At 39.2% G+C, this 26,474-nt stretch overlaps 1 protein-coding gene across 1 annotated transcript in view; it reads right to left on the bottom strand.

The window, feature by feature from the left end:
* Positions 1-5,294: 5,294 nt before the first annotated feature.
* Positions 5,295-26,474, bottom strand: part of CNR1 (cannabinoid receptor 1) — a 37,513-nt gene continuing 16,333 nt past the window's right edge. The window contains exon 2 of the mRNA XM_060753012.2: positions 5,295-13,772. Within this exon, the coding sequence (XP_060608995.1) occupies positions 12,300-13,721 (1,422 nt within the window). The 5' untranslated portion in view covers positions 13,722-13,772 and the 3' untranslated portion in view covers positions 5,295-12,299. The remainder of the gene's footprint in view (positions 13,773-26,474) is intronic.

Genomic DNA, 26,474 nt, shown 5'->3' with positions numbered 1-26,474 from the left:
CATCGGCACTCTTCATTTTCCTTCTGTAGCTTTGAAATTAGTGGTGTTTCCAAAGCCTGTTTTTACTTTTCTTTATTGATTTGCCAGGCAGTAATAATACACAATAGCTTTGTGAGCATTGCTGTTTGTTTTATTTATGTGTTATGTGATCTTTCCTTTTGCTCTGATGGCAGACAATACAGTAGTGTTTTTCTTCTGAATGAACTCTGTACCTGCAGCATATAGTCATGTAAAAGTCTAGATATTTTAGTCAAACATTAACCCCAAACTCTTGAATTGACTTATCCATGGGTCAATAAGGGGTACTCTACTTAAACTCTTACCAAATAAGGAACCATCCACCTTTCTGCATCAAATAATGAATGGTGAGCATTCAGTCCTGGGAGAACCTTTAAAAAGTACTGACTACATCTACTCTCTCCACCATGGTGATGCTTCTTGCCTTTTTGAATGCTTGACTGGGGAAATGGCAGCCGATGCCAAGGGTGGCCTGCCCCCTGAAGTGGCCCTGGCACTTTTCTCTGTCTGCAGAATGACCCTTGGCTTATCTGAGTTATATCATAATCCAGTGGTTCTCAACCTATGGTCCCCAGATGTTTTTGGCCTACAACTCCCAGAAATCCCAACAGCTGATAAACTGGCTGAGATTTCTGGGAGTTGTAGGCCAAAAACATCTGGGGACCCCAGGTTGAGAACCACTGTTAATCCATAATTTTGGCCCAAATCCTGCCCTTCACATACATAAGTCAATTTATATGTGGCTATATATGATAATCCTCCCAGCCAGTGCATCCTTTCTAAATAATCTAGAAAACCGATCTCACAACCTCCGAGGATGCCTGCCATAGATGCAGGCGAAACGTCAGGAGAGAATGCTTCTGGAACATGGTCATACAGCTCTAAAAACTCACAACAACCCAGTGATATGGAAAAAATGGTGCAACTAGCCGTGTTATTTGTTCCCACTGTTAGCAGCTTCCCAAAGTTGCAGTAGGACCTTAAAAATAGATCATATTAATGTAAGATTCTAGGGTTAAGTTAGAAGTATTTAAATCCAAAGCTTGTTCTGTACCACTGAGCTGTGGGACAGTAGTGTCACAGGAATGCCACTCTCACAATAGCATTGTCATATGGTTCCCTTATTTTATAGTACTGTGAGTGTCCTAAGCTTCGAGCAAGTGAGGCTGCAGTGCCAGATTGCAACATGGGTTGCTCTAGAAACCATCTGTAACAATGTTACAATTTCACCTGCAATATCAAAGGGGGCAGGATGGATTTTTATTTTTACTTTTTACAATAACTACACTGCACATTTGCCATATATAAGTTACAAAGCGCTCTCAGTACAGAGTTACGTGTGTAGTACATATGTTAGAGAAATTATTTGGCTCGCTGTCTTCTTGCATAATATTTTACTTGTGACATTTCCTGCATCTGCCATCACACATTGTCGTCACTTGGAAGATTTCAGTGCTGGAAGCTTGTAAAATAGCTTTCCCCATATGACTGACCAGACGATTTAAAAACTTTGCTTTAATGTGGTATTTTAGAACATTGGTTTAATTGATGCCCAGTTCCACTTTATTTTCCCCGTGGAAGATGGCTCTTGGGAGTGTACCAATAGGCAGCTTGTCCAAAGATAATCATGTGAGCAGAGACTAGATTTGTGGAAGAATCCAGATCATGGGATCACCCAATTTCATGAATAACTTTCCCTAATTTACTGCCTTCATGTGTTTCTGGAGATATTAAAGAAAGATCAAATTCTATGACAGAGAAGTATTTTATGGGCTAAAGTCGACATTATCCTGACTTGTTGCTATTTGCCAAGAACCAGTTTTTGTAGGACAAAGGAAAGAAAAAACTGAGGCTGTTTAAATCTTTTTCCTTCCTCCTCTCTGTTTACCTGTTCCAAATTGCTCCATTCCTCACCCAATCGAAGCCCAATAGGAGCCCCCATTGGCCCAATGGCTTAAACCCTCATGCTGGCAGGACTGAAGATCAACAGGTCAGAGGTTTGAATTTGGGGAGAGCATGGATGAGCTCCCTCTGTCAGCTCCAGCTCCCCATGCGGGGACATGAGAGAAGCCTCCCACAAGGATGGTAAAACATCAAAACATCCAGGCGTCCCCTGGACAACGTCCTTGCAGGCAGCCAATTCTCTCACACCAGAAACAACTTGCAGTTTCTCAAGTAGTTCCTGGCACGAGAAAAAAAAAACCTACTCAATTACTTTCTTCCCATGGGGACTCAATATCTTTTCTGATGTTCCTGAAAAAACAGAAGAAAAAGAACAGCAGACAGGAAAAGGGAAAACACCACCTTCCTTCTGCTACACTTCCTTCTATGACAGAGTCACCAGGGAAGGTAAGTGTCTGGTAACCCGGAGTTTATCTGGGCTGGTAAACCAGAGTGTATTGACACTGTAGAATACAATTTGACATCACTTGAACTGCCATTGCTCTTTGCCAGGGGTCCACAAACTTTTTAAACAGAGGGCCAGGTCACAGGTCCACAAACTGTTGGAGGGCTGGATTATAATTTGAAAAAAAAAAGAATGAATTCCTATGCACGTTGCACATACCTTATTTGTAGTGTAAAAAAAAACTTATGAACAATACAATAATTAAAATGAGGAACAATGTTAACAAATATAAACTTATTTGTATTTCAGTGGGAAATGTGGGCCTGCTTCTGGCTGATGATAGAGCTGATGTGGTCTATCTAATGTTGTTGTTGTTGTTGTTGTTGTTGTGTGCTTTCAAGTAATTTCAGACTTAGATTGACCCTGAGCGAGGGCCGGGTAAATGACCTTGGAGGGCCGCATCAGGCCCCTGGGCTTTAGTTTGAGGACCCCTGGTCTATGCCATGGAATCCTGTGAGATCGTAGTTGTGTGAGGCACAGGCACTCTTTGGCAGAGAAGGCTAAAGGTCTTGTAAAACTTCAACTCCCATTGAAATGCAGCAGTTATAGTGGTCTCAAACTACATTAATTCTACAGGGAAGATGCATCCTGTCTGCACTTTAATCCTAACTTTAAAGGAGTTATATGATGTGCACAGCCTATTTGGGAGATGAGCTTCATCACCTTGGGCCCAGTTCTTTAATTTTCAGGAACTAGAGCATTCATCAGCACACTGACATCTAAGCCAAGAGAATCTTCTTCATTTAACAAATATTTTCCTATATAATGTTTGGTTTTGCTCATACGAACTCAAGAGTCAAACACATATAAAGGAGGATATGTAGACTTATCTAGTTCAGTGGTTCTTAACCTGTGGGCCGTGGACTACCAGTGGGCCGTGAGGATGAAAATCTGGTCTGCAAGCCTCCTTCCTCTTTATTTATTTCTGCTCCTTCTCTGTCGCTGACCATCGCATATGTTTTGCATCAGAAACTAGAGCTGATGTGGTCTATCTAATGCAATTTTCTGAATCAGCAACCCAAACCAAATCTAAAGTTGACCAAAAACTGATTCATAAGCCTTTCAGTACTAATGTTGGATAGTAGTCCCTGGTCAAAGTGGTCCTTGGTTAAGTAGTCCCTGGTCAAGTGATACCTGGTTAAAGTGATCCTTGGTCAAGCAGTCCCTGGTCAAGTGTTCCCTGGTCAAAGTGGTCTCTGGTCAAAAAAAAGATTGGGAACCACTGATCTATTTTTGCAGATTGGGAGGAATGCTGAGATTGTTGATTACCCACAATATCAAATACCCAGAGATACATAGTGTGAAGCTCTATAATTTTTGCAGAAATAACCATACCTGTTTCCATCTGCCTTTCAAGGACAGAAATGCTGTAACATGGGTCAGCAGAAATCAGACTTGCATAACTTTTCTTTTCTTGCCGAGATCCATTTATATTGAAGGTTAGAGCAGAGAACATTTGCTTAGAATCAAACAATTCTGAGCCCAGGAATTTATCGAGTGCCAGAAATGAATAGAACTTACAGTCCTCCTAGACAAAAAACACACTTCCATTTCTCTCAAGCTCCTTTCAGCTGTCTCGTGGTGGGAGGGAGGAATCATTTTGTTGCTGATATTGTTAAACATTGGTGAATCAGAAATCTGTGCTAATCTGCTACAAATTACCCAGAGATCTGCTGCAAGAGACATTGCTAGTAGCTACTCGTTTCTTGCCCACCTTTGGCGTAATATATGAATCTGCCAGATGACAGTCAAAACTGGGGTTTCCCTCAGACTTCTAATGATGCTTCAGATATAAAGGGGGCAATTTTAGATCAACAACAGCAATGAAACAAAACAATGGTGCATCTTGCAAGATGTTGCATAATGAAGTGAAGTGCACTGAACAGGGAACCAGTATCAAGCTGCTTAGCAATTGAGTCCTGTGGGCTATTATGAGCAGTAATTGCACGGCATGGAGACACAATAGCTAGCCTAACTCTGCTTTGGATGGGGAATATGATGAGCACTACTTAGACCAGATGGATGCACAATAAATAGCTGCTCTCTATGCCTTTCAATTAGGATCCATGCACAATTAAGTCAAATCTCTCTGCTTTTAAAACCAGATTAAGGAGGTACATTGATAGGATCAAAATGAACGTAAGACAAAACAGTTACTAATTGGACAATCAGGGGTCCTTGTGGTGCAGTGAGTTAAACTGCTAAATTGCAGAACTTGCTGACCAGAAGGTTGGCAGTTCAAATCTGCGGAGCAGGGTGAGCCCCCATTTTAAGCCCCAGCTTCTGCCAACCTAGCAGTTTAAAAACATGCAAATATGAGTAGATCAATAGGTACTGTTTCTGCTGGAAGGTAATGGTGCTCCATGCAATCATGCCAGCCTCATGACTTTGGAGGCATCTACGGACAATGCTGGCTCTTCAGCATAGAAATGGAGAAGAGCACCAACCACCAGTTGGACTCAACTAAACTTAGTGTTGAAGGGAAACCTTTATCTTTACCTTAATGGGACAATTCCTGGATTTGTGGACATTATATGTCTTAATACAGATGTTTCCTGCACATGCAATCTCAGCTTGAGGTAGAGAGAAATACCTAGAGAAGAAATGATAGTTTCACATATCTTTGAAATTAGAAGTGTAGGACAGGATTTGGTAAAGAGAATCAGTTTTGAATGGCAACAGAAGGTTTGATGTGATTTTATTACCTTGTTGTCAATGTTTTTGTTTAAAAAGGCTTCTTATGCTTCATGGAAAGGCACAAATAAAAATAACAACAACCTGGACAGAGGTTTTAAACAAGCAGTTTTACGAGACCATCTCAACGGAAATGTAGAGTAGTTTCAGATTCAAACAAACAGGACACTTGTACTTTGAATAAATAACAATTTAATTACACTGGAGAAAGAAAATATGGTATGATAGTACTACATTGGTAATATTACAGAAGTACTATTCCGCTATAGGTAGTTTAATGGCAGAAGCTACTTTTAATGACAGTCTTACCAGTACTTGTGTACAAAGTAATATACAAGTTGCCAACAGAAACATATTGCAGCAGTTGCAAGGATGTTAGTTACCAGCTCAAACAAACATCGAACAATACAATATACTTCAAAGAGAAAGTAATAATGTTAGATTTACAGACATTAAAAGAGATAGGCTTTCCACTTGGAAACAATGGAAATAAAAAGCTACAGAAATCCAACTTTGCTATTTCTTATTATCATAAAGAAAGACTTTCCTTTCTCTGTCATTGCATCCCTAGAATCTTTTCCTGATGTTACAGCAACTTAACTGATGTTCTATTTTACAATTACAGACTTGGATTTGAGTTAGGCCACTGCTTGTATAGCTGACATTTGAAATGATTTTTAATTTTTTTATTTACATACATTCACCACAGAAAAGGTTTTATTTATCATACAAGAGGCATTTTGATCAGTGCAATAAAAAGAAATCCATAGTGATTGCACAGCATTGAGGAGGTAATATACAAATATACATTAAGGTGGTGGAGAATCTAACTTGCACATAATACAGATGGTCTCTGGTACAGATATACACAACACGTCAAGTTAATAAATACACAGAATTGTTTTAGCTATGGAGCTACTCATTTCATGAGAGTGGGTGGCTGACTATAAAGCAGTGTGTGGATAAGCTGCTAGGCTATTACCAAGGGAACATGGACAATTGGAAATAGCTTTATCTAAAGGAAGGTTTCTTGCTGTAGTTAAAGAGTTCCAAAATGAAGAAATACAGTTTTCTGTGCTGCAAATGGACATGAGAATTATCTTGTTGGGTCAGTGTGAAGCTCACTGAGATGAGTGTTCAGTCTCCAGCAGTGACCAGGAGATGACTCATGCACTATGGAAGGTCAGAGCAGGACATTCACTGGAGATAGGGCAGCGCAAGGGGAGAAATAGTCAGGGCAGTGGGGTCTAGTCAGGTGTGCAGTAAGTAGTCGGTACAGTCCTCCCTCCACATTTGCCGATCTGATGTTTGTGGATAATTCACTGATTGGATTAGAACTGTTCTAAGAAAACTCAAGGGCCCTTCCACACAGCCCTATATCTTAGAATATCAAGGCAGGAAATCCCACATTATCTGAGTGTGGACTTAGATATCCCAGTTCAAAGCAAATATTGTGGGATTTTCTGCCATGATACTGGGATATAGGGCTGTGTGGAATGGATCCCAGTGATTCTGGCCTTCGACAACACATTTTTCTAAGAATCTTTAGGTCTTCCACTCTGATTCTATGGTCAACTTCCCCATCATGCCAGGCGACCTAGAGATTTCTTGAGAGAACACCTCTAGGAATTTCTAAATCCTCCAATGCAATTCAATAGTCAGCTTCCAGTGGAAATTGGCTATAGTGTTGTTCTGGAAGACCTGGGACCCTTCCACACAGTCATGAATCTCAGAATATCAAGGCAGAAAATCCCACAATATCTGCTTTGAACTGGGTTATCTGAGTCCACACTCAGAAAATGTGCGATTGATATCAATGTGCCTTGATATTCTGGGATATAAGGCTGTGTGTGGAAAGGCCCCAAGAAATTCCATGAGGGATGTTCTCTCACATAGAAAATAACAATTTCTTTATTGATAGTTTTTCACTTTCATACGGGCCATGTGCGTCTAACCTTAGCAAATTTGGAGGACTGATTGCAATCTCATCCTACACACATATATACATAACCATGCCTTTGGGCATCTGCTAGGGCAACCAAGGTAAGAAGCTTGCATGGTGCCATGAATGGCCAGCAGTGCCCTGTTTTGTTTTGTTTTGTTCTCAGCCCAGGAAGAAGCAGATACAAGGAAAATAATATTTTAAAGAGAGAAACATGGGCCACAAGACGCTTCAATGGCCCAGTTAATAGTGATATAGTTTGCAGAAAAGCCTTAATTGAAAGAGACCAGAAATGAAAACTGGAATATGTGAGTACATTTTAAGCTCTATAATATACATAATATTATTTGTTGAAAGGAGAGTAGTCTTGCACTAATTGCATTGCTTTGAAGGGATGAGAGTGGAAGTTTGTACTGAATATACCTTCCTAAGCATTTTTACAGCCTTGAGGAGAAAGCTAAAGTATCTAAAGTAAAGCAGTGGAGTATCTAACAGCAGTTATATTTAGCATTCATTTTGAAGGGTCTTCATAGCTAGATGAGTTGAGAAATGGTGGTAGGACAATATCCACAGTTATACAAGTTTTTTTTTTAAAAAAAATTAAAACAAAAAAACTGCACATATGTAAATGAAATATATTGAACACTACATTATAGTATTTCACAGGATGTTGTTTCTTATTATATCAATAAGCACCATATTTAGTGCCAAGACAGCCCCATTGTCCCATAGTTTATTTTAATTACATAAAGTTAAGATCTTAGATACACAAACAGAAACCCATACAAGTAACAACTAAAGTCACAAAAAGACATTTAAAGAAATGGCTCTGGATTTACCCTTCCATTGTCTTTTGGATTTTCTTATCTGCTTGATGTTTGATGGTTAAAGGAAGAGTTACAATATATATAGCCCACAGTGGACATAGCAGCAGCATGTAGAGCAGTGGTTCTCAACCTGTGGGTCCCCAGGTGTTTTGGCCTACAAGTCCCAGAAATCCCAACCAGTTTATCAGCTGTTAGGATTTCTGGGAGTTGAACACCAAAACATCTGGGAACCCACAGGTTGAGAGCCACTGGTGTAGAGGAATAACAGGAGTCTTTGTTGTTGTTACTTCCTCAGTGTTTGCACACCTGAAACACAACGTGAATGACTAATGGGAAAGGTGGGGGCTGGACAGACCTGAGAAGGTAGGATAGGTCCTTCCATTCCTTGTAATAGCCCATTCTGTCGTGTCTTTGTGCGCCATTATGCCTCATAGTTAGAGGAGAACTTTTGGTGGGGGTAAAATGAAGAGATTGTATCCCAAGAGGAATTCTTCCATCCCAATTAATTTGTTTTTGGTCCCCAAATTTCTAGAATTGCAGAGAATCAGACACTGAACATTATTCACATGTAGAACTCTTTGCCTTGCCTGCCCCTTTGCTTTGGATGCATCGAGTGTGTCTCTTAAATGTTAAACTGAATTATTACTGCACTGCTAGAATTTTGGAGTCTGAGGGAACATTTAATGGAAGGCCGCAGAATTCTTATTGGAGTAAATTCTCACATTCAAAATTCTTATTGCGCAATATATTCCCACCACATTACTGCTACCTCGCTGCTTGTAGATATCCTTCTGAACAGGTGTTGCAACTAAGGTAATCTTGAATTAAGCCCAGAACATTCAGTCTCAGGAGATACTTAACTAATCATCTGGTACTACCATTAAAAGAGTGGGAATTCCCACTCTTACTAAAAGGAACAACCAAGATCAAACAAACTAGTTCAAGCATAAATTGTGGGTAGGTTTCAATAGGTCTGGAGAGCTGGGTGGCCACCTTGACCTCTTCTGCTGGACTGCCTTCAGTGGAAGGAAAGCCCCATCCATAATACACAGCTGCCCTCATAGCAGAAATAACGACATATCCTCCCCTTTGTTTTGAACAAGTAGTGGGGCACAGTCTGATTTGAAATATTTCTCCCCCTGCTCCCATGAATTGTCATACCATGTCTCTAGCAAAAGCAGTAATCCTGCTCTCAGGTACTGTTTGACAATATGTTTACCCAAAACAGAAACTATTCTCCATTTCATCTTGCTCTACTTAGTTCTATTTCACAGGACAGATTAACTAGTAGGTTAGGCAATGTTTTCACCAGGAAAGAGTTTTTTACATTCTGTAGGTGACTGGCTACCTTGTATAGCTGAACACGGAGTTACACTAGGGATGGGGACCATGAGGCTTACAAGACGTAGGCTTCTGGTTTACAAATCCTGCAGCCTTAACAAGCATAGCCAAGAGTGAGGAATGCTAGGAGTTACTATCCAAAGCATCTTAAGGGCCACATTATTTCTACTGTGTATCTCTTCCACTGCCCTGTGTTTTTGTCTCCCAACAGAAACTGAAGATTCCCCAGAATCTCTGACAAGGAGCAGTCAATGGCTGTGGCCTGCTAGTGATTTATGAGTATGCACATTTCTTTGTGTATTTTTGGCAGAAGGATATTCTCGTGTCATTCCACTCCATCCAAAACAACCTCATATCTGACAGCTGTCAATGCCTGGAGTGTGGCTTCTGCAATTTACTAGGAAGAAGAGAATTCGGACCATGAAGATCCAGCAACTAGTCAAAGTAAAATGAATGCACCCTCATCTCTTCTCCTTCTCAACTGAATTGGGACTGGCTACATCTCTAGTGTCTGAATTGCCTCCAACTGCATATGTAAAGCTACACATTGAATTAAATGCAGAACCAAGGCACCCATATTGGTAGACCAGCAACTGTAACTTGTCCCTATGATGTAAATAAAAGAGGGAAGGGCGAATTAGAGTGGACCGGGGAATTAGAAATTTGACATGAATAATTCTGGAAACAGAATTACCCCCACCAAGTTCATTGCCAAGTTCAGGGTCAAGTTTACGGCCAAGTTCATAGCCAGGTCCAGAGTGTATTCAGTGATTAGATTGGGGGTGGGGTGGAATTATTGATTATTGATAGGTAACAGTAATAAAAGTTTCCCTTAGTTAGCCAAATCACATGTGTGGCCTCTTCATTTGCGTGGTGGTGCGGCAAGATTGCACTCTCCTGCAGAAGAAACGGGAGGCCAGCTAGACCTCAGAGCAGCTGCCTTCTGTTCACCTGTCAGAGGGAGGGAGGGAGGGAGGGAGGGGGAGCCCTGGCATGCTTTCTGGTGTCACACTAATGCCTGGAAGGTGCCTGTCTTGGAAGGACTATTGGGGATTCTTGCCTTCATGTTTGCATTTGTTGTTCTTTATTTGTTTTTCTGCACTTTTTAATGCTTTAAGAGAAGCCTCCCACAGGATGGTAAAACATCTGGGTGTCTCTTGGGCAACGTCCTTGCAGACGGCCAATTCTCTCATACTAGAAGCGACTTGCAGTTTCTCAGGTTGCTTCTGGCACAGATTTCAATGCCCAACTTAGAAACAAGAACAGTATAAATTGTCCAAGGATATAAGAAACAGGGATCCAGAATGGGAAACTTCCTATGCTGAAACTTCCTATGCTGCAGTCCCTCATTGATTAAAAAAGGTATAACAGATTGGAAGTTTTTGTTTGATCAGGGTGACCTTGTTTTCAGACTGATATAATATAAATAATGGATAAATATTTATAATGATTCTTCAAATGCAATGGTAGTTCAGTTTTCATCTTCTGCATCCTTAATTTTTACAGAGATTTGGTGCATCTTGAACAGTTTCTCTGCCATGTTGCTTAATTCCAGTCTAATTCTAACACTTATGAATGCTTCTTTAAGTTTCATGCACCTGTTCACAGTGATAGTATTCTTCCAATCATTTTGGAAAGCCTAGGGCTAAAAACAACAAATCAATTAATCACTAAGTGCCATAGCACAATGACCTCCTTAACTAATATGGCTGCTACTAATACAAATGTGTCATTTTTGTTGTTTATAAGATTGGGGTTTTAGTATGGATTTATGTTAAAATGTTATGTATTTTTATTATTGATTGATTGGAAGAACTCACTTTTTAGAAACAGAATTTATGTGCAAAGAATGCAACAAGAAAAAGATTGAAAACATTTGGTCACAATTGTCTTATCTTAATAACATCAATGTAACACTTACTTGGTATATATACACAGCACACACAAATATACAGATACCACTTAATTATATATACACATGTTAAAAAGTCTAATACTTATACTTCATCCTCTTGCTTCCGAAGACTGATATTTGGCATCCCAAGTTTCAAATAAATTAAAACGTGGGACTCAAGAATGTAACACATTTCAAGTATACATCACAGTGATAACTTTGTGTGTTTAATAGGACACGTGTTGTCTTCGGAGTTCCAGCATTAGCAACAAACCAACAAAAGTTACCAGTGGCCGAACGCCTTCCCTTTTGGTTTCCAACAAGAAACCAACTATCCATTAGAGTAAAGCTGTTCTTTCCTCATCTAAACCGGTGTTTCTTTTTCTTTTGCAAAGTTAGTGTAAGTACCCCAAGTTGCTGTTATTTCTGTATTTACAAGAGTTTCAAAACTTAACAGGGATTTCAAACGTGAGCAGAAGAAATACAAAGCCTTTCCTTTGAAGTTCACTAAAAACCACTAAGAATGTAAAAATTCCAAAATACCTCATAGGACTTCTTCAAAATACAGGAAGTACTTTCATGGTAGAAGGAGGGTTTTACATCATCACATAGTTTACATTACTTTCACGCAAGTCTACCTAATCACTTTTAGACAATATTATTAACAGACAATAAAACATCATAGGTCTCACAAGACGTAGTACAAAACTTTTACAATCCAGTACTGCCGCTTTTGGGGTGGGGCGGGGGTGAGAAAATCTACTTACAAACAACGCATTTCACACCAGAAATAAAACTACAATTATACATAGTTGGTTTTGATTACATTGTTGTACGCATCTCAATTTGCAGTAAGTTTCTATATGTTTATAGATTTTTTCCCCTCATTGATCAACTGGATGCTTTTATATATGGCAATAGGATTAGTTATCACCACTCAATTGATGTTTGGTCAATAGAAAACCTATTTTTGAAAATACAGGTCCAAGTCCTTGTTTATTTTTTTAAAACCTGGAAGGGGATACTGCTCTGAACTAAAAAAAACTAACATCAAAACACAATTGTTTAAAAGAAAAGGGGGGGGGGGTAACATCTGAAAAACGTACACTTCTATAGTAATGAATTTCTCTTACTTTCTCTTGTTTTGTGCTCTCATGATGCCGAGAGACTTTTGGTTTACAATGCCTCTGCTGTTGTGTCTGAGGAGACAGACATGGTCACTTTGGCAATCTTAACTGTGTTTTTAATACACCTTTCAGCAGCCTTGTGGACATTACCTGGGTTGTTACCATGTCTGTGCTGGCAGTCAGACTCCAAGCTGTTATCAAGAGGCTGTGCAGTCCCCACACACGGTGGAAACATGCTCCTGAAAGCATGTCTCAAGTCCTGGCTCCTGAGAGCGTAGATAATGGGGTTCACTGTGGAATTCATGAGACACAGCATGCTGCAGAAGGCAAAGATAGTCTTCACAAGCTTGTTCATCTTCCCAAAGACATCGTAGAGCATGATTGCAAGCAGAGGACCCCAGCAGATGATCAAAACCACAAGAATGAGGACTAAGGTTTTGGCTAACCTGATGTCCATACGTGTTTGTTCAGGCCTGGAGACCTGCTGCACTTTACCATCCTCTGAAGTGTGAATGATCATGCTCTTTTGAGTGCCACGCTGAATCATCCTGACAGCATGGCTATGAGCCTTCCAGAGGATGTACATGTAGGCATAAACAATAAAAAGCAAGAGTACAGTGGTGACACCGATCCAGAACAACAGATAGTTCTCGTCAATCAGTGGAAATATGTCAGAACAAACAGAATTGAGCATTTTGCAGTTCCAACCAAGCAGAGGAAGGACCGCTATTACAATAGAAATCGTCCACATCACACAGAATGCTACAACGGCCTTTGATCGGGTAACAATCCTTTTGTAGGATAAGGGCCTGTGTATAGATATGTACCTGTCTATCGCAGTGAGGAAAAGGCTGCCAACTGAGGCTGTGAACGAAGCTGTAACTCCACCTAATTTGAACAAGAAAACATTAGGACTGTCTTTTCGATGGAAAACATGGAAGTCAACAAAACTGTAGACAAAGATGACACTTCCAAGGAGATCAGCTACTGCCAGGCTGCTGATGAAATGATAGGAAGGCCTACAGCGAAGGCTTCGGGAATGCAGGATGACAACTAAGACCAGGAGATTTTCCAGAACAGTGAAGGTGCCTAGGGTAAGTGAAAGTACTGCAATGGCCAGCTGTTGGCTTGGGTTCAGAATCATAAAGCACTCCATATCCATGAAGTTATCTCCACACTGTATATTATCCTCATTTTCCTTGAAGGTTGACAAAGTCTTGTTGTAAAAATCTGTAAGATTGACCTGATCTGCCGGGTGCACGCCCAAAACAGCATCTTCTCCTGCAGTCATTTTAGGTCGGAAATCACCTCGAAAAGAAGACAGAGGAAATTTCTGTGGGTAATATCCTAACTTGGAAGCCATGTCGCTTTTAAAATCTTCGTACTGGATATCGTTAGAACCCATGTAAAGAAGATCTGTCGTAATTGTTCTGAAGGTCGTATCTGCGAGGCCATCTAGGACTGACTTCATAACCCCAGATGTCAGTTATGTAGGCTTTCGGGGAAAGTATGTGAGGCAATCCTGGCAGAGAGGGGAAAAGATCAAATTTAATTAAATCTTTGCAAAGTTAGAGAAGGTTATCTAGCTATCTAAATAGGCTATTTATTTATAGCTCAGTGATGCCCAATAATGCCTCTGTCTTTCTCAGTGTTGAATCAGACTCCCACGTTTATGAGAGATAAACATTCATTCAGCTTCAGAATGGCAAGAACATAATGCATGGCTATGCAATAAAAAGACTGAATAATCAGGGGGAAAGTGTAGGAAAATACATTAACAGTAATTAACTTCCTCTAACTAGTTCTGCTAGATGCATTTTGTAAAAAAAACGTTCCCCTCCCGCCCACGATTCTATCTCATCTCCTCCATTTTAAAATTTAATCAGACCAATGGCTGCTACAGAAGATTAAAACAACTGAAGATTTTTAATTGCATGATTCCACCACCTTGAAAAGTTTAGAGCTCCTGACAATGGCTGTGCTGAAGCTGTACAGTTGCATTAATTGTCCATCTCCTCAGTGTTGTATAGGGAGCTCTTTTTAGAGAGCTTAAAAGGTTATACGTGGTTCAGCTGGGAAACTTACTGAAAGGTCATTTCATTGTATAACTCATGGGCTTTGCTACTAATGAGCATGTGCCTCTGGATTGTACTCTGACATTATCATAGTTATCAAGCACTACAATTTAAACAATGCTTGTAGGTGAAATGTGTGATGCCTGCTTCTTCACTGAGTTGCAACAATCAACATTTTAACAACACTAAGCAACAAAAGTTTGTTCTGCAACTAAATTGTGTCAATATGCTCATTTTGTTAGCAGAATTACTCACATGAACATTATAAATTGTGAAAATTAGTCTCACATAAATATTTACTTAATATTTGGTGATCATGTAATGATTCCCAAATGTGTAAAAATGTTGAAAAGCAATGTGACAACTTTTCAGTCAGCACAGCCTGCTAAAACTCTAGGATATAGATCATGGAAGGCTTCCAGAAATATCAGCTGACCAAGTATTTTACAATTTCTCAACATCTGCACTCAATCATATGAAAAAGTTGTGAGTATGAAACAGTACATCATCTCTGGTTCTACATCCAATCATCCTAGGTTTATATCTTGGGTAAGGAACTTCTTCTTCCTAAACTAAGAACTCATATCCCAGAACAGGATTGTTGGAAACACTGATCCATCACTGGAGGCTCATCTACACTGGGCAGATTGCATCAGTATGAAAATGCCCCAAATCTGGCATGTCTGTGCTGAGTTGGAGGCTGTTGTTTACACATTTGAGGAACATAGCCACTCTGTTGCTAGGAGGAGGTGTACATTCTCCATGCAAGTTCTTGGTCATCATGGGCACCTTGGCTGACATCAGGACAGGACAGCAGCATGACCAGTATCTAAAAGGGGGCAATTCCTCCCTTCTCCTTCCTAGTCACACGAATGACTTCGGCAGATGCTCATACGACCAGGAAGGAAGGGAGATCACTTTGTTATGCAGGCACCTCTGCATGATCAGGAAGAATGAATGGAGATTGTGTGGGTGCCCTGTTCTGATATCCTTTCTCCCTGCACTGATCTAACTGTCCAGACTGCCCCATAGCCATGCAATACTCCAGAATTTGCTGGAAAATGTGGTACATCCTTTGTCTTTCCCTTAAGCAGGGCAAGGTTGGTTTAGACAAAAAAAATCATTGGATTCACTGGAAGTAGCTGCACACCATGAAGATAGCTATCCTTTAATCTGAGGTTTTTGCTAGTTTAGACAAACCTGAGTTTTAGCAATATAGCAGCAACAAGGGCCACTTTATAGTGCATTTCCAATATAAATCAAGGCAAGCCGCAATGAAGAGCGGTTGAAAAAGCTGGGCATGTTTAGCCTGCAGAAGAGAAGGCTGAGAGGAGACATGATGAGGACCATGGATAAAATATGTGAGGGGAAGTCATAGGGAGAAGGGATAAGGATTATTTTCTGCTGCCCTGGAGACTAGGACATGGAACAATGGTTTCAAACTACAGGAAAGGAGATTCCACCTGAGCATGAGGATGAACTTCCTAACTGTGAGAACGGTTGTGCCCTGGAGTGTGATGGAGGCTCCTTCTTTGGAAGTTTTTAAACAGAGGCTGGGTGGCCATCTGTCGGGGCTGCTTTGAATGTCATTTTCCTGCTTCTTGGCAGCGGGGCTGGACTGGATGGCCCACAAGGTTTCTCCCAACTCTGATTCTATGATGTTATATGTAAGACACATATCCTTTCTTTTAAAACCGATTTCTGGAAGCAGAAACCTGCTTTCAGAAAGCATCCATAGTTTTTGCACCCTAATTTAAATGTGAACTTAACTGAAAATGGAAATAACTGAGGAAGGAAATAACTGAGGTTTTTGGCTACTGAGGAAGGACTTTTGAAGATGTACACTGTACTTTTTACAAACATGTTTTAATGCTTTCAATTTAGTTATGTTTGAATGTTATAGTCTGTTTATACATTATACAATTTATAATATTTATATTATGACTTAATTCATAATTAATTTGTATTTGCATCCAGATTGGCTGGTGCATCCACTGCCATGATGGGCAGGGAGAGGATTCAGTCTCATTTTTACAGCCACTTGTCTTGCAGCTGCTCCAGGTTGTACAGGACCCATCCAAATGCTGGGGACCACTCCCAGCAGAGATTTGGCACAAAGTATGTAGAGCAGCTGCATGGTTAGGAGTGAATTTGCCACCCTCCCCCCCCCCCCCCCGGGGTAGCGACGTATTTACCAGCCACCTCTTTATATCTGCTTTTCCCACCTTAAATCCCATTTTGAGAGAAAGATATGATCAAAATAAAAAATAGCAGTTTGTGCCTCTTGACAATCATACAGCCCATGCATCACCCTTCTGTTATTTATATGGGTGTAGAATGGGAAGAGACATGCTATCCAAACAACTTGCATCATCATCTCAAGTCCTCTATGAAAAGAAAACCCAACCAATTCTCCTTGATAAAAGTAATGAAGTATTTAAAAACCCCTATTGAATTTGTAAATAGTACAATTATAAAGAGGCAGGTTGAGTGTTTGATTAGGACACTAGGAGACCAGGATTTGAATTGCCACAAAGCCAATGAAAGTCAATCGGTAACCTTGGGCAAAGATCCACTATCTCAGCTTCAGAGGCAAAGGTGTTGAGGCTAAGTCTCAACAAAAGGTGACCCCTGACCCCTTGAACGAATTCTGCCAAGAAATCCCTGTGATGGATTGCCATAAGTGAGATTGCCATAAGTGAGAAATAGGATTGCCATAAGTGAGAAATTACTTAAATGGACACAAGCCCCAAAATAAGCATAAAGCGACAACAGAAGTGTAGAAACTCATATTCACCTGCAATTCTTTTGCCATTAATTCACTTTATTTATGTAATATATAAACCATTCCACTAACAGAATGTGTTTTCCAAGTACATTTCAGTACTTGGACTAGGTGCCTAATGTTACTACAGGGATCAAGTGTTCTTCACTCAATGAAGCAAACAACCCATTTCCTCGTTCACTGCATCACCATATCTTCCTATCTTAAAGCACTACAGCATAGCATACACATACCTCTTGAGATCCTGGCTATTCAAGTCCAAAGTTCCACTTTCCGATTTAACCAAAACATTTAGTGCAGCTGCATCAATATTTAGAGACAACTTGATTCCACTGTTTAAAAAGTGTGTGTGAGAGAGAAATCACAAGCTTTTTCTTCAAATATTTTTCATCATAGACTTAAGATAAAAAGCTGGTTACCCAAGATCAGATCAGAGCCCAAGAATGATTACTGTAAGGACTAGAAGACACAGCTGTGTTAATATAGATCTGTATAACACTAGTTAATACTCAGTCTGATAGGGCTCTTGGTCAGTTTACCACATCTCCTTCTTGGTTCCCAGCCAGTCTCAAAGTCCAACCCAATACCTTTTTCCACCATGAGTATGGTTATCTACCTCTTTCTTCTTGTTTTTGTATCTAAATGACCATAGCTAAAACTAAACTTGTCTTCCATGACGTCATGACAGCTGGATAGCAGGATCAAGTCTGATTTGTTCCAATCACTGTCAAGACTGAATACTGGCAGCATCACCTTTTTCTGTCACTCATCAAGAAAGGGGATGTATTTTGCCACAGCTGTTATTAGCCAGGCATGAAGCTCAGCTGCAGAAGCCATATGATCACAAAGAAAGAAGAGATAAACCCCCTCCTTCCTGACGATCATTTCTGTGATCTGTTCTGATACCAGCCGTGCACCTACAATGGCCAAGAGCACAGTGGCTGGCTAGGAACTGTAGTGGTAGTAGCACAGAGAGGTGGGCTGGATGCTGTCCAGTGCAGCAGATGCACTCCCACAGTGTCTTGACAATGGCCTCTGGTTTCGCATGCACTGGGACACCTGGCTAAACCAGTAAAAAATATTAGCAGTAATATGGAAAGGATTATAGTTTGTGAGTAATCTGAAATTATATTTCATTGCTTTGACTTGAGTTGCAAATGTTTGGTTTTGTATACATATGTGTTAGTATGGTACTTGCATATAAGAAAACCTATTTTCTATTTATACATATGTAAGTTTTTTCTTTAAAAATTAAAAAGTAGAAAAATGTTCAAAGGATGCTGTCAATAAAGCCTGTTATAGATAGATTTTATATCTGAATAACAAGAATTCCTTGAGCACCCTGAATGTTTTGTTTCTACAAATGTGCATGATGAAATGTTAGAATATTAATGCTATTATACATTTGATACACATATGCAGCAAGTCAGTGTGTAACAACTGGGGTTTCTGCTTTCCTGTATCTACAATCACATTTAAGTGAGTACCTCTGATATGCTAGATATGTTTGTAACCTCATGGTCTCATTCCTGTAATAGCCATGAAGTAGGATTGCTCCTAAAACAATTTGGAAGCTGCACTTACTACAAAAGCTGTTCCCTTCAGTGGTATGGTAGTTTTATACCACCAATTAAATATAATCTTTTCTCCCCTTGTGCTAACCTGAGGCCCAATTCAAGGTAATAGTTGCTATCTCCATTTGTTAAACTGGCTTAGACTACTGGGAAAGGTAACCAAACAATAACAGTACAATAAGATTTTCATGCATGTCCTAAACAGTTTTGAGATCTGTGTATCCAAGTCCAGTTCACATGCTTGGCACTTTCCAGAACAGGCCATTTTTTCTCAACATTTTTATCCTGGAGGAGTTCTTGAAATAATTTCCAGGTTTCAGGTAACCCTTACATGCAATTTTCCAAATTTGCTGCTCTATCTCTCTCCATCAGGAAATAAAGCCTGACTGCTCATTGGAGGGAAGGATATTACAGGCCAAGATGAAATACTTTGGCCACATCATGAGAAGACAGGAAAGCTTAGAGAAGACAATGATGTTGGGGAAAATGGAAGGAAAAAGGAAGAGGGGCCGACCAAGGGCAAGATGGATGGATGGTATCCTTGAAGTGCCTGGCTTGACCTTGTGGGAGCTCTCTCCAACCTCTTACAGAACCCTAGGATTCCAGGGAACCTGGTTAAGAAACCTTGGTCGAGATATTTTGGGCTTCCATTGCCTCAAAAGCCCAGTCATTGGTCTGGAGAAAACAAAAGGCTAAAAGCAGTGTTTTACAATGTTCAGGCTAATCCTACATACTAGAGACAAATGTATGTACCAGACATACCTATGAACATTTGCAGCACAGGAATGAAAACCAATCTTCTCCCATGCTTTAGCACTTTTATACATTTTGTTTCCCTAAGGCACTGGTGTCTTTTTTCCATAATCAGGATCTCTAAGCACTGCACGTACTAGCTATCAGGTTATGGGCCCAAGCTTTTGTTATTTTAAGAGATCTGTGAAAGGATTATGGTCGATCAAAGAGCCAGGCCATGTGTGAGAACAAAGAGGCATAGCAACCTCCTAGAATACTGAGATGACAATTCCCAAGCTTACAGGGAAAAACTTTTCAAACTGGATTTGCAGAATGGAGCTTGAATCAACAAGAACCCAACTCTTGTCTAACTGCAAGTAAAAGAGGCTGGTGGTGGTGGACACTAAAGGAAGGGAGGTTAAGGACCTGGAAGTAAATTGTCTCATTGCCATTAACAACAAAATTTGATGAAGAATGCTGGGCAATTACACATTAAAGCATCATATGTAAATAACATACCCAACTACAAATTTCCTTTGAGCTACAGGGAGGAGAAACACATTCTCTTTAGCTGTTATTTTGAAACAGACACCTAGCTGATGTTGGGAGTGATTCCTTAGCTATTTTTTGGAAAGGCAAGTAATGCTTCTTTCTTTCCATAGTTATAGCTTATTGTGTTGTGGTTCTGCTGTTTAAAATTTGGGGTTTTCAAAGTGCTGTTGTAAATGCTACTATATTTTCAAATTTCCCAATTTTATTGTGTTTTAACCCCTTGTTATTGTGAAATGTTTTTGCCTTTGGACTGTGATCACAGCTACAAGAAGCAGATCTGTTTACTATACAAATACTTATCCGCAGCTTCTTTCCTCTCAAAATGAAAATAGTAATTCTATGCAACTTTTTAAAGGTCAGTCCATCACTTTATTTATGACTTGCACTTCTCCAAAGAACCAATGCATTTTACAGGATTTAAAAACCCAAGTAAAAATCACGTTACTAAAACATACAAAATTTAAGATCAAAACAATATAATTTTTTATAGAATGTTTTGTTGTGTGCCTTCCAAGTTGTTTCCAGTTTATGACGACCCTATGCCAAATCCTTATCATGATATTTTCTTGGCAAGGTTTGTTGAAGGGGATGGGGTCCTTTGCCTTCCTCTGAGGCTGAGAGAGTGGGCACATCTATACCAGGAATGGGCATACTGGCTGTTAGGAATTGTGGGAGTGGAAGTCCAAAACACCTGAAAGGCTAATACTGTGGAATTAATGTATCTATACTATAGAATTAATGTAGTGGGCACATCTACACTCCAGAATTAATGCAGTTTGGCACTACTTTAACTGCCATGGCTTAATGCTATGGAATCCTGGAAGATGTCGTTTGGAGAGGCACCAAGCACTTTTTGTCAAAGAAGGTTAAATTAATGTTGTAAAACTACAACTCCTATGATTCCACAGCATTGAGCCAAGGCAGTTTAAGTGGACAGATCCTATAGTGTAGAATTCACCCTGTGTGAATTGCCCGAGGTCACCATTGGGTTTTCAAGACCAAGCAGGGATTCAACCCTGTTTTCTAGAGCTGAAATCCAATGTTCAAACCATACCAACATCTACACCAGCCATTTAAAAGCACATAAAAGTGTATTGAAAAGTTACGTTTGATTGGACCCTGGATCACTTTGTCCTAAAGAGTCACGCATCATGGATCTGCATCTCTCTCTAGACTCTTAAAATTTTAATTCCAGCTATTTTGGCAACTGCTTCCCGTCATAGAACCTTCATGCCAACTTTCTTAGTGTGATCCCAGTGCAAACTTTAAAACCATTTTTGTATATAGAAGGGATGGAAGAAATATCCTTTGTGCCAATTACCAAAAATAATGAGACTACATCTGGAGAATGGTTGGAATGAAATATCACCATGTGGCATTTTGACAGAAAAAAAAGTATTTTTATATCTGCGCAAGATGACAGCTGACTTCATGGAGAATTCTTTAAAAATTAGGGTAGAAGCAGCAGTGCTGGCAACGCAGAACATGAAGTACCAACCTTTGTTTCAGCACTGGCTCAACAAAACAAGACTGACACTTTGTCTTTTAAAATAAAGTTAACAATGTGATCCTATAAATGTCTACTTAGAAGGAAATTATATTCAGTTCAATGAGGCTCATTCCTTTGAAAGTCAGTAAAGGATTAGCCTTATTATATCAAGTATAGGCAATATATGCTTTTCAAATACTTTATAATGAGAACGATTGGCTCGGTTTACACCATTAAAATGATTAATTTCTAGAAAATTTGCATATTCATTATACTGTGAACATTGTTTAATATTATTACAGTTGTTTTGCATTTGATACAATTAAAATTAGCAGCTTGGAATCCCCAGAAGTTGGCTTATTTATGAACATTCAATGGCACGACACCAACTAGCCAATCCATTTCATAAGTTCCAGATTGTGTAAAAAGGAATGCAATGTTTCTAAAACGGACAGCACAATCCCTTCCCACACTGAGAAGTTTACTGCCTTCAATGAGAGTAAGCAGCCTAAGAACATTTCTGAAGCATTTCTGAAAATATGTGATTATCAGTTGTGGTCAGGCCACACCTGGAATACTGTGTCCAATTCTGCGATATAAGGGGGATGTTGACAAGCTGAAATGTGTCCAGAGATGGGTGACTAAAATGAACAAGCCCTATGAGGAGTGGCTTAAAGAGTTGGGCATGTTTAGCCTGAAGAAGAGAAGGCTGAGAGGAGACAAGATAGCTATGTATAAATATGTCAGCAGAAGTCACAGGAAGGAGGGAGCAGGAGGGAGTTTTCTGCTGCCTTGGAGACTAGGATGTAGAACAATGGCTTCAAACTACAGGAAAGGGGATTCTACCTGAACAACTTGTCTTTACAAATAATATAATGTAGTATATTGTATATACATATAATATTTATAATATTATAATGTAATACAATATAATACTAGTAATAATAATTCAATATTATAATTATAATTATATATTTACATTACATGTAGTATTACTAATAATATTACAATATAATGGTATAGTGCAATATAGTAATATATATTGATAATGTACTATGCTAATAATATAATATATTGTATGAAAATATATATTGTAAGCAGCTCTGAGTCCCCTTCAGGGTGAGAAGGGCGGCATATAAATGCCGTAAATAAATAAATAACTAACTAAATAAACTTCCTGGCTGTGAGAGCTATTCAGCAGTGGAACTCTCTGCCCCGGAATGTGGTGGAGGCTCCTTCTTGGGAGGCTTTTAAACAGAGGCTGGATGGCCATCTGTGGGGGGTGCTTTGAATGCAATTTTCCTGTTTCTTGGCAGGGTGTTGGACTGGATGGCCCAAGAAGTCTCTTCTAACTCTATGATTCTATGAAATTTGTAATTAATGTAGCATGCACAAATGTTCATACTATGGGCCTAATGTATTTGCAAGATTCTGGGCCTAACTGTGGATTCAAAAAAAAAAAAAAAAAGGCAGACAATTATGCCCCATATTGTGGTTTCAGCACATCCTCGTTCACATCACCGTCTTTTACTAATATGGGGAACAATGACCCATGATTGCTGGAAATTGTACAGAGCCAGAGGGACCATTTTAATTGCTCTTATAAAGTACATAGACAATTAAAATTTGTTCCCTAACATTTAAAATAGAGCCAGACCTAAACTGAAATGTGCTCATTTTTTTAACAGTGTACAAAAATGCTACTAAACAATTTAGGTCACTGGGTAACCACCTCACGTGCACAATCTTCCTCATTTAAAATGCAGGGGAGTGTTTTACAAGATGTTTTAAATTAAACATTTTAAATTTTATATAAGTTACTGCTTACTTAATTGTTGCCTAGGCTTATTTCTATAATGGAAGAGATTACTATTTAAATCATTCCGTACCATGGCAGTTAAAGTAGTGCCAAACTGCATTAATTCTGGAGTGTAGATGTATCCACTACATTAATTCTACAGTACAGATCAGGCATGGCAACAAAGCTGCAATAAATAGTTTGCCAGTGAACATGGGTTAAATACAACTTCCCTAACTTTAAAGGATAAACATTTGCTAAAATCATGTCCATGTTTAAAACAAATAAAGATTCCGGATTCACTACTTTATTTTTAACATTCCTGTCCAGAGTTTAGCAAAATACTACTTTGTATGCATATGCTGTGCCAGTTCCATGGTTAATGGGATCATGACAGGCAAATCCCATATTGCATTTCAATGATCCTTCCCCAACACCATATTTTTGCATTTAACTTATTAAAGTAATTTTCAGGGTACTGTATTGCAGAGAAAATTTTCTTTGAAAGTACTAGGAGTTCATTAGTTTAGACTTTGGGGATGCTGCCGACATTAATTTTGTTTGCTGCTGGGAATATCATGATTGCAAATCACTGACAATGTTGAAAAAGGCACCTATTAAAACAGCAGTGGAAATTTATTAAAGCTGAATCAAAACAAATCATTCAAATTATAGTGAAAGGCATTTCATTGGAGGTTTATTTATACAAATTAGGCATGTACACCTTGAGATTATGATAACCGATGAAGGTACTTCTAGATTGATGATTGACTGGAATAGGCCCCACTTGTCTTAGCCCCCTTTAATATGATTTGCCCCCTCTCCAAACAATTATTTTTGATAGATGCTATGCTTCAGCTGGCATGACCCAGTACCAGAGATATTAGATTATTACTTTTTAAAATGACTGACAACCAGAAGGGGAACACTCAACACCTGTTTTCTTCTGGAAACAAATAAACAAGGGAAGGAGAGCATGCATAGCCTTAAAAAACAAAACTAAAGCAACCAAGCTTAGAGGTCTGAAACATGTTGCAGGCTCATTCTTCTTCTTATCTCCTCCCTTCCTCATCTCCCTCAGTTTAAAAAAACATTGTTTCCAGTGATGTCTAAAGTGGGAAACTATGGTGAATACTGGTCTGTATTTGTTTCCAAGTCACGACTTGCTGTATCATTCAATACAAGGGTAAAGATTAGCCATGCCATCATATTTCTGATTTCTATGCATGGATGTAAAAACTCGACAATGAAAAAAGCTGATGGAGGAGAAATCAACTCCACAGTTCTGTGGATACAATGGACAGCCAAAAACAACCAATAAATGGGTCCTTGAACAAATCAAGCTGGATCTACACTACCCTATATCCCAAGATCTGATCCCAGATTATATGTTTATCCCAGATTATCCTGTAGTGTAGATTTATATAATCCAGTTCAAAGCAGATAATCTGTGATCAGATCCTGGGATATAGGGCAGTGTAGGGCCCTTCCACACAGCCATATAAACCAGAATATTGAGGCAGAAAATCCCACAATATCTGCTTTGAACTAGGTTATCTGAGTCCACACTGCCAGTTCAAAGCAGATGTAGGATTTTATTCAGCTGTGTGGAAGGGACCATAGAAGGGCTTCGAAAAGGTAAAACAATTAAACTGAGATTTAGGACACATCATGAAAGACACAACTCATTAGACAAGACAATTATTCTTGATAAGGTGGAAGGCAGTAGTAAAAGAAGAAGAAGATCATATCACAGGTGGACAGACTCAATCAAGGAAGCCACAGCCCTGATTTTGCAAGATGTATGTAGGGCTGTTGATGACCAGGAATCTCCATTGGGATGGGGTGTGTGTCTTTCATTCATAGTATTGCCATTTATTCCATCACAATTAAGAACAACGTGATTTCAATTTGAACTTGCAATGCTAAACATTGAGGGTTGGATCCAAACTGAGGTGGGTTGGCAGAGGTGGTCTTTCCCTTACCATGCTTCCCATCACAGCTATCCTAGCTCCTTCATACTCCACAGAGCATTTTGGGATATTGGGGAATGCAGTGCATAGTATCCCCAGATGAAAAGGGGAGGATTCTCCCAAAACAGGCAGAGGAAACTTCTGCAAGTAGAACTCTTTCACACGTAGAAGACAGTTTCTGGATCCAAGCCCGTTGTCTGTTTCAGAGGCTGACACTCAGTTGGTTAGTTCCAACTTCAAGAATGACGAATAGCTTGGAAAAGGTTTCTCCTTTTGCTTCTGGAATACAGTTCTGAGACTTTCCCAAACAGATGGCCAAACTCATGACAACTTTCCCAAGCTCTGCATTGGAATTTTAATGTTCCTGAACAAGAAGGCTGCATTTAGGCTAACAGCCACTTAAAGATCTGTTTTCAGTTGGCAGGATCTACACTAAGAGATGAATCCTATTGCTGCTTCCAAATAGAGGATACACATTGAATCAATGGAACTCACATAACTGATGACTACAGTTCCCAATTTATTGAATGAATGTACTCTATAGTAAACTTTTTCAATCAATTACTGAATGCAAGTCAACATGTAGGTAAATCCCATTGGTTTGATCGATTTACTCATTCAGAAGTAACAAAATATTTAAGTTCTCATTTTATGTAATGAGTGTATTCTTATTGGGCATAACAATTGGATTTAGCTGTAGGTTAGGAACATTTTAGGCACTGTGAAATCAATGTGACTTGCATTACCCAGGACTAAAGAAGAAAATACATAAACAGCTGTGTTTTTAAAAGAATTAAGACCTAAATGAACTTTGGAATGGAATGAACAATGAGAGACCCAACAGTTTGTAGAGGACACCAAATAAGTGAAGATAAAGAAACCCTAATGATTAGTCTAGATCCAACCCAACCAAATTTATCTATTTCTTTCAATAAAAATCCATCTAAAGTTAATTAATGTCATATTCACATCTTCTGATACCAAATACCATAAACTAATATTGCAGTAAGGCAATGAACATGTCATTTTTCTGTCTTGAATCTGCTAAACAACTTCATAATGAGTTTTTGAATATAAGTAATTTATAACAGAAAGAAAAAAATTAGAGGGAGATTTCTGGAGTTTTTACGTGTTTGCTTGGTATTTCTCTCCATTTTCACTTATATGTTTTCCTCCACAAACTGTTGGTTCCTTTACTGTTCACCCTAAAAGCAAATTCATCTATGACTAAAGCTTTTTAAGAATT

This window comes from Anolis sagrei, chromosome 1 (genome assembly GCF_037176765.1).
Source record: "Anolis sagrei isolate rAnoSag1 chromosome 1, rAnoSag1.mat, whole genome shotgun sequence".
NCBI classification, from domain to species: Eukaryota; Metazoa; Chordata; class Lepidosauria; order Squamata; family Dactyloidae; genus Anolis; species Anolis sagrei.
Note: the sequence above shows the minus strand (reverse complement) of the source record. Positions and strands in the feature narration are given on the sequence as shown.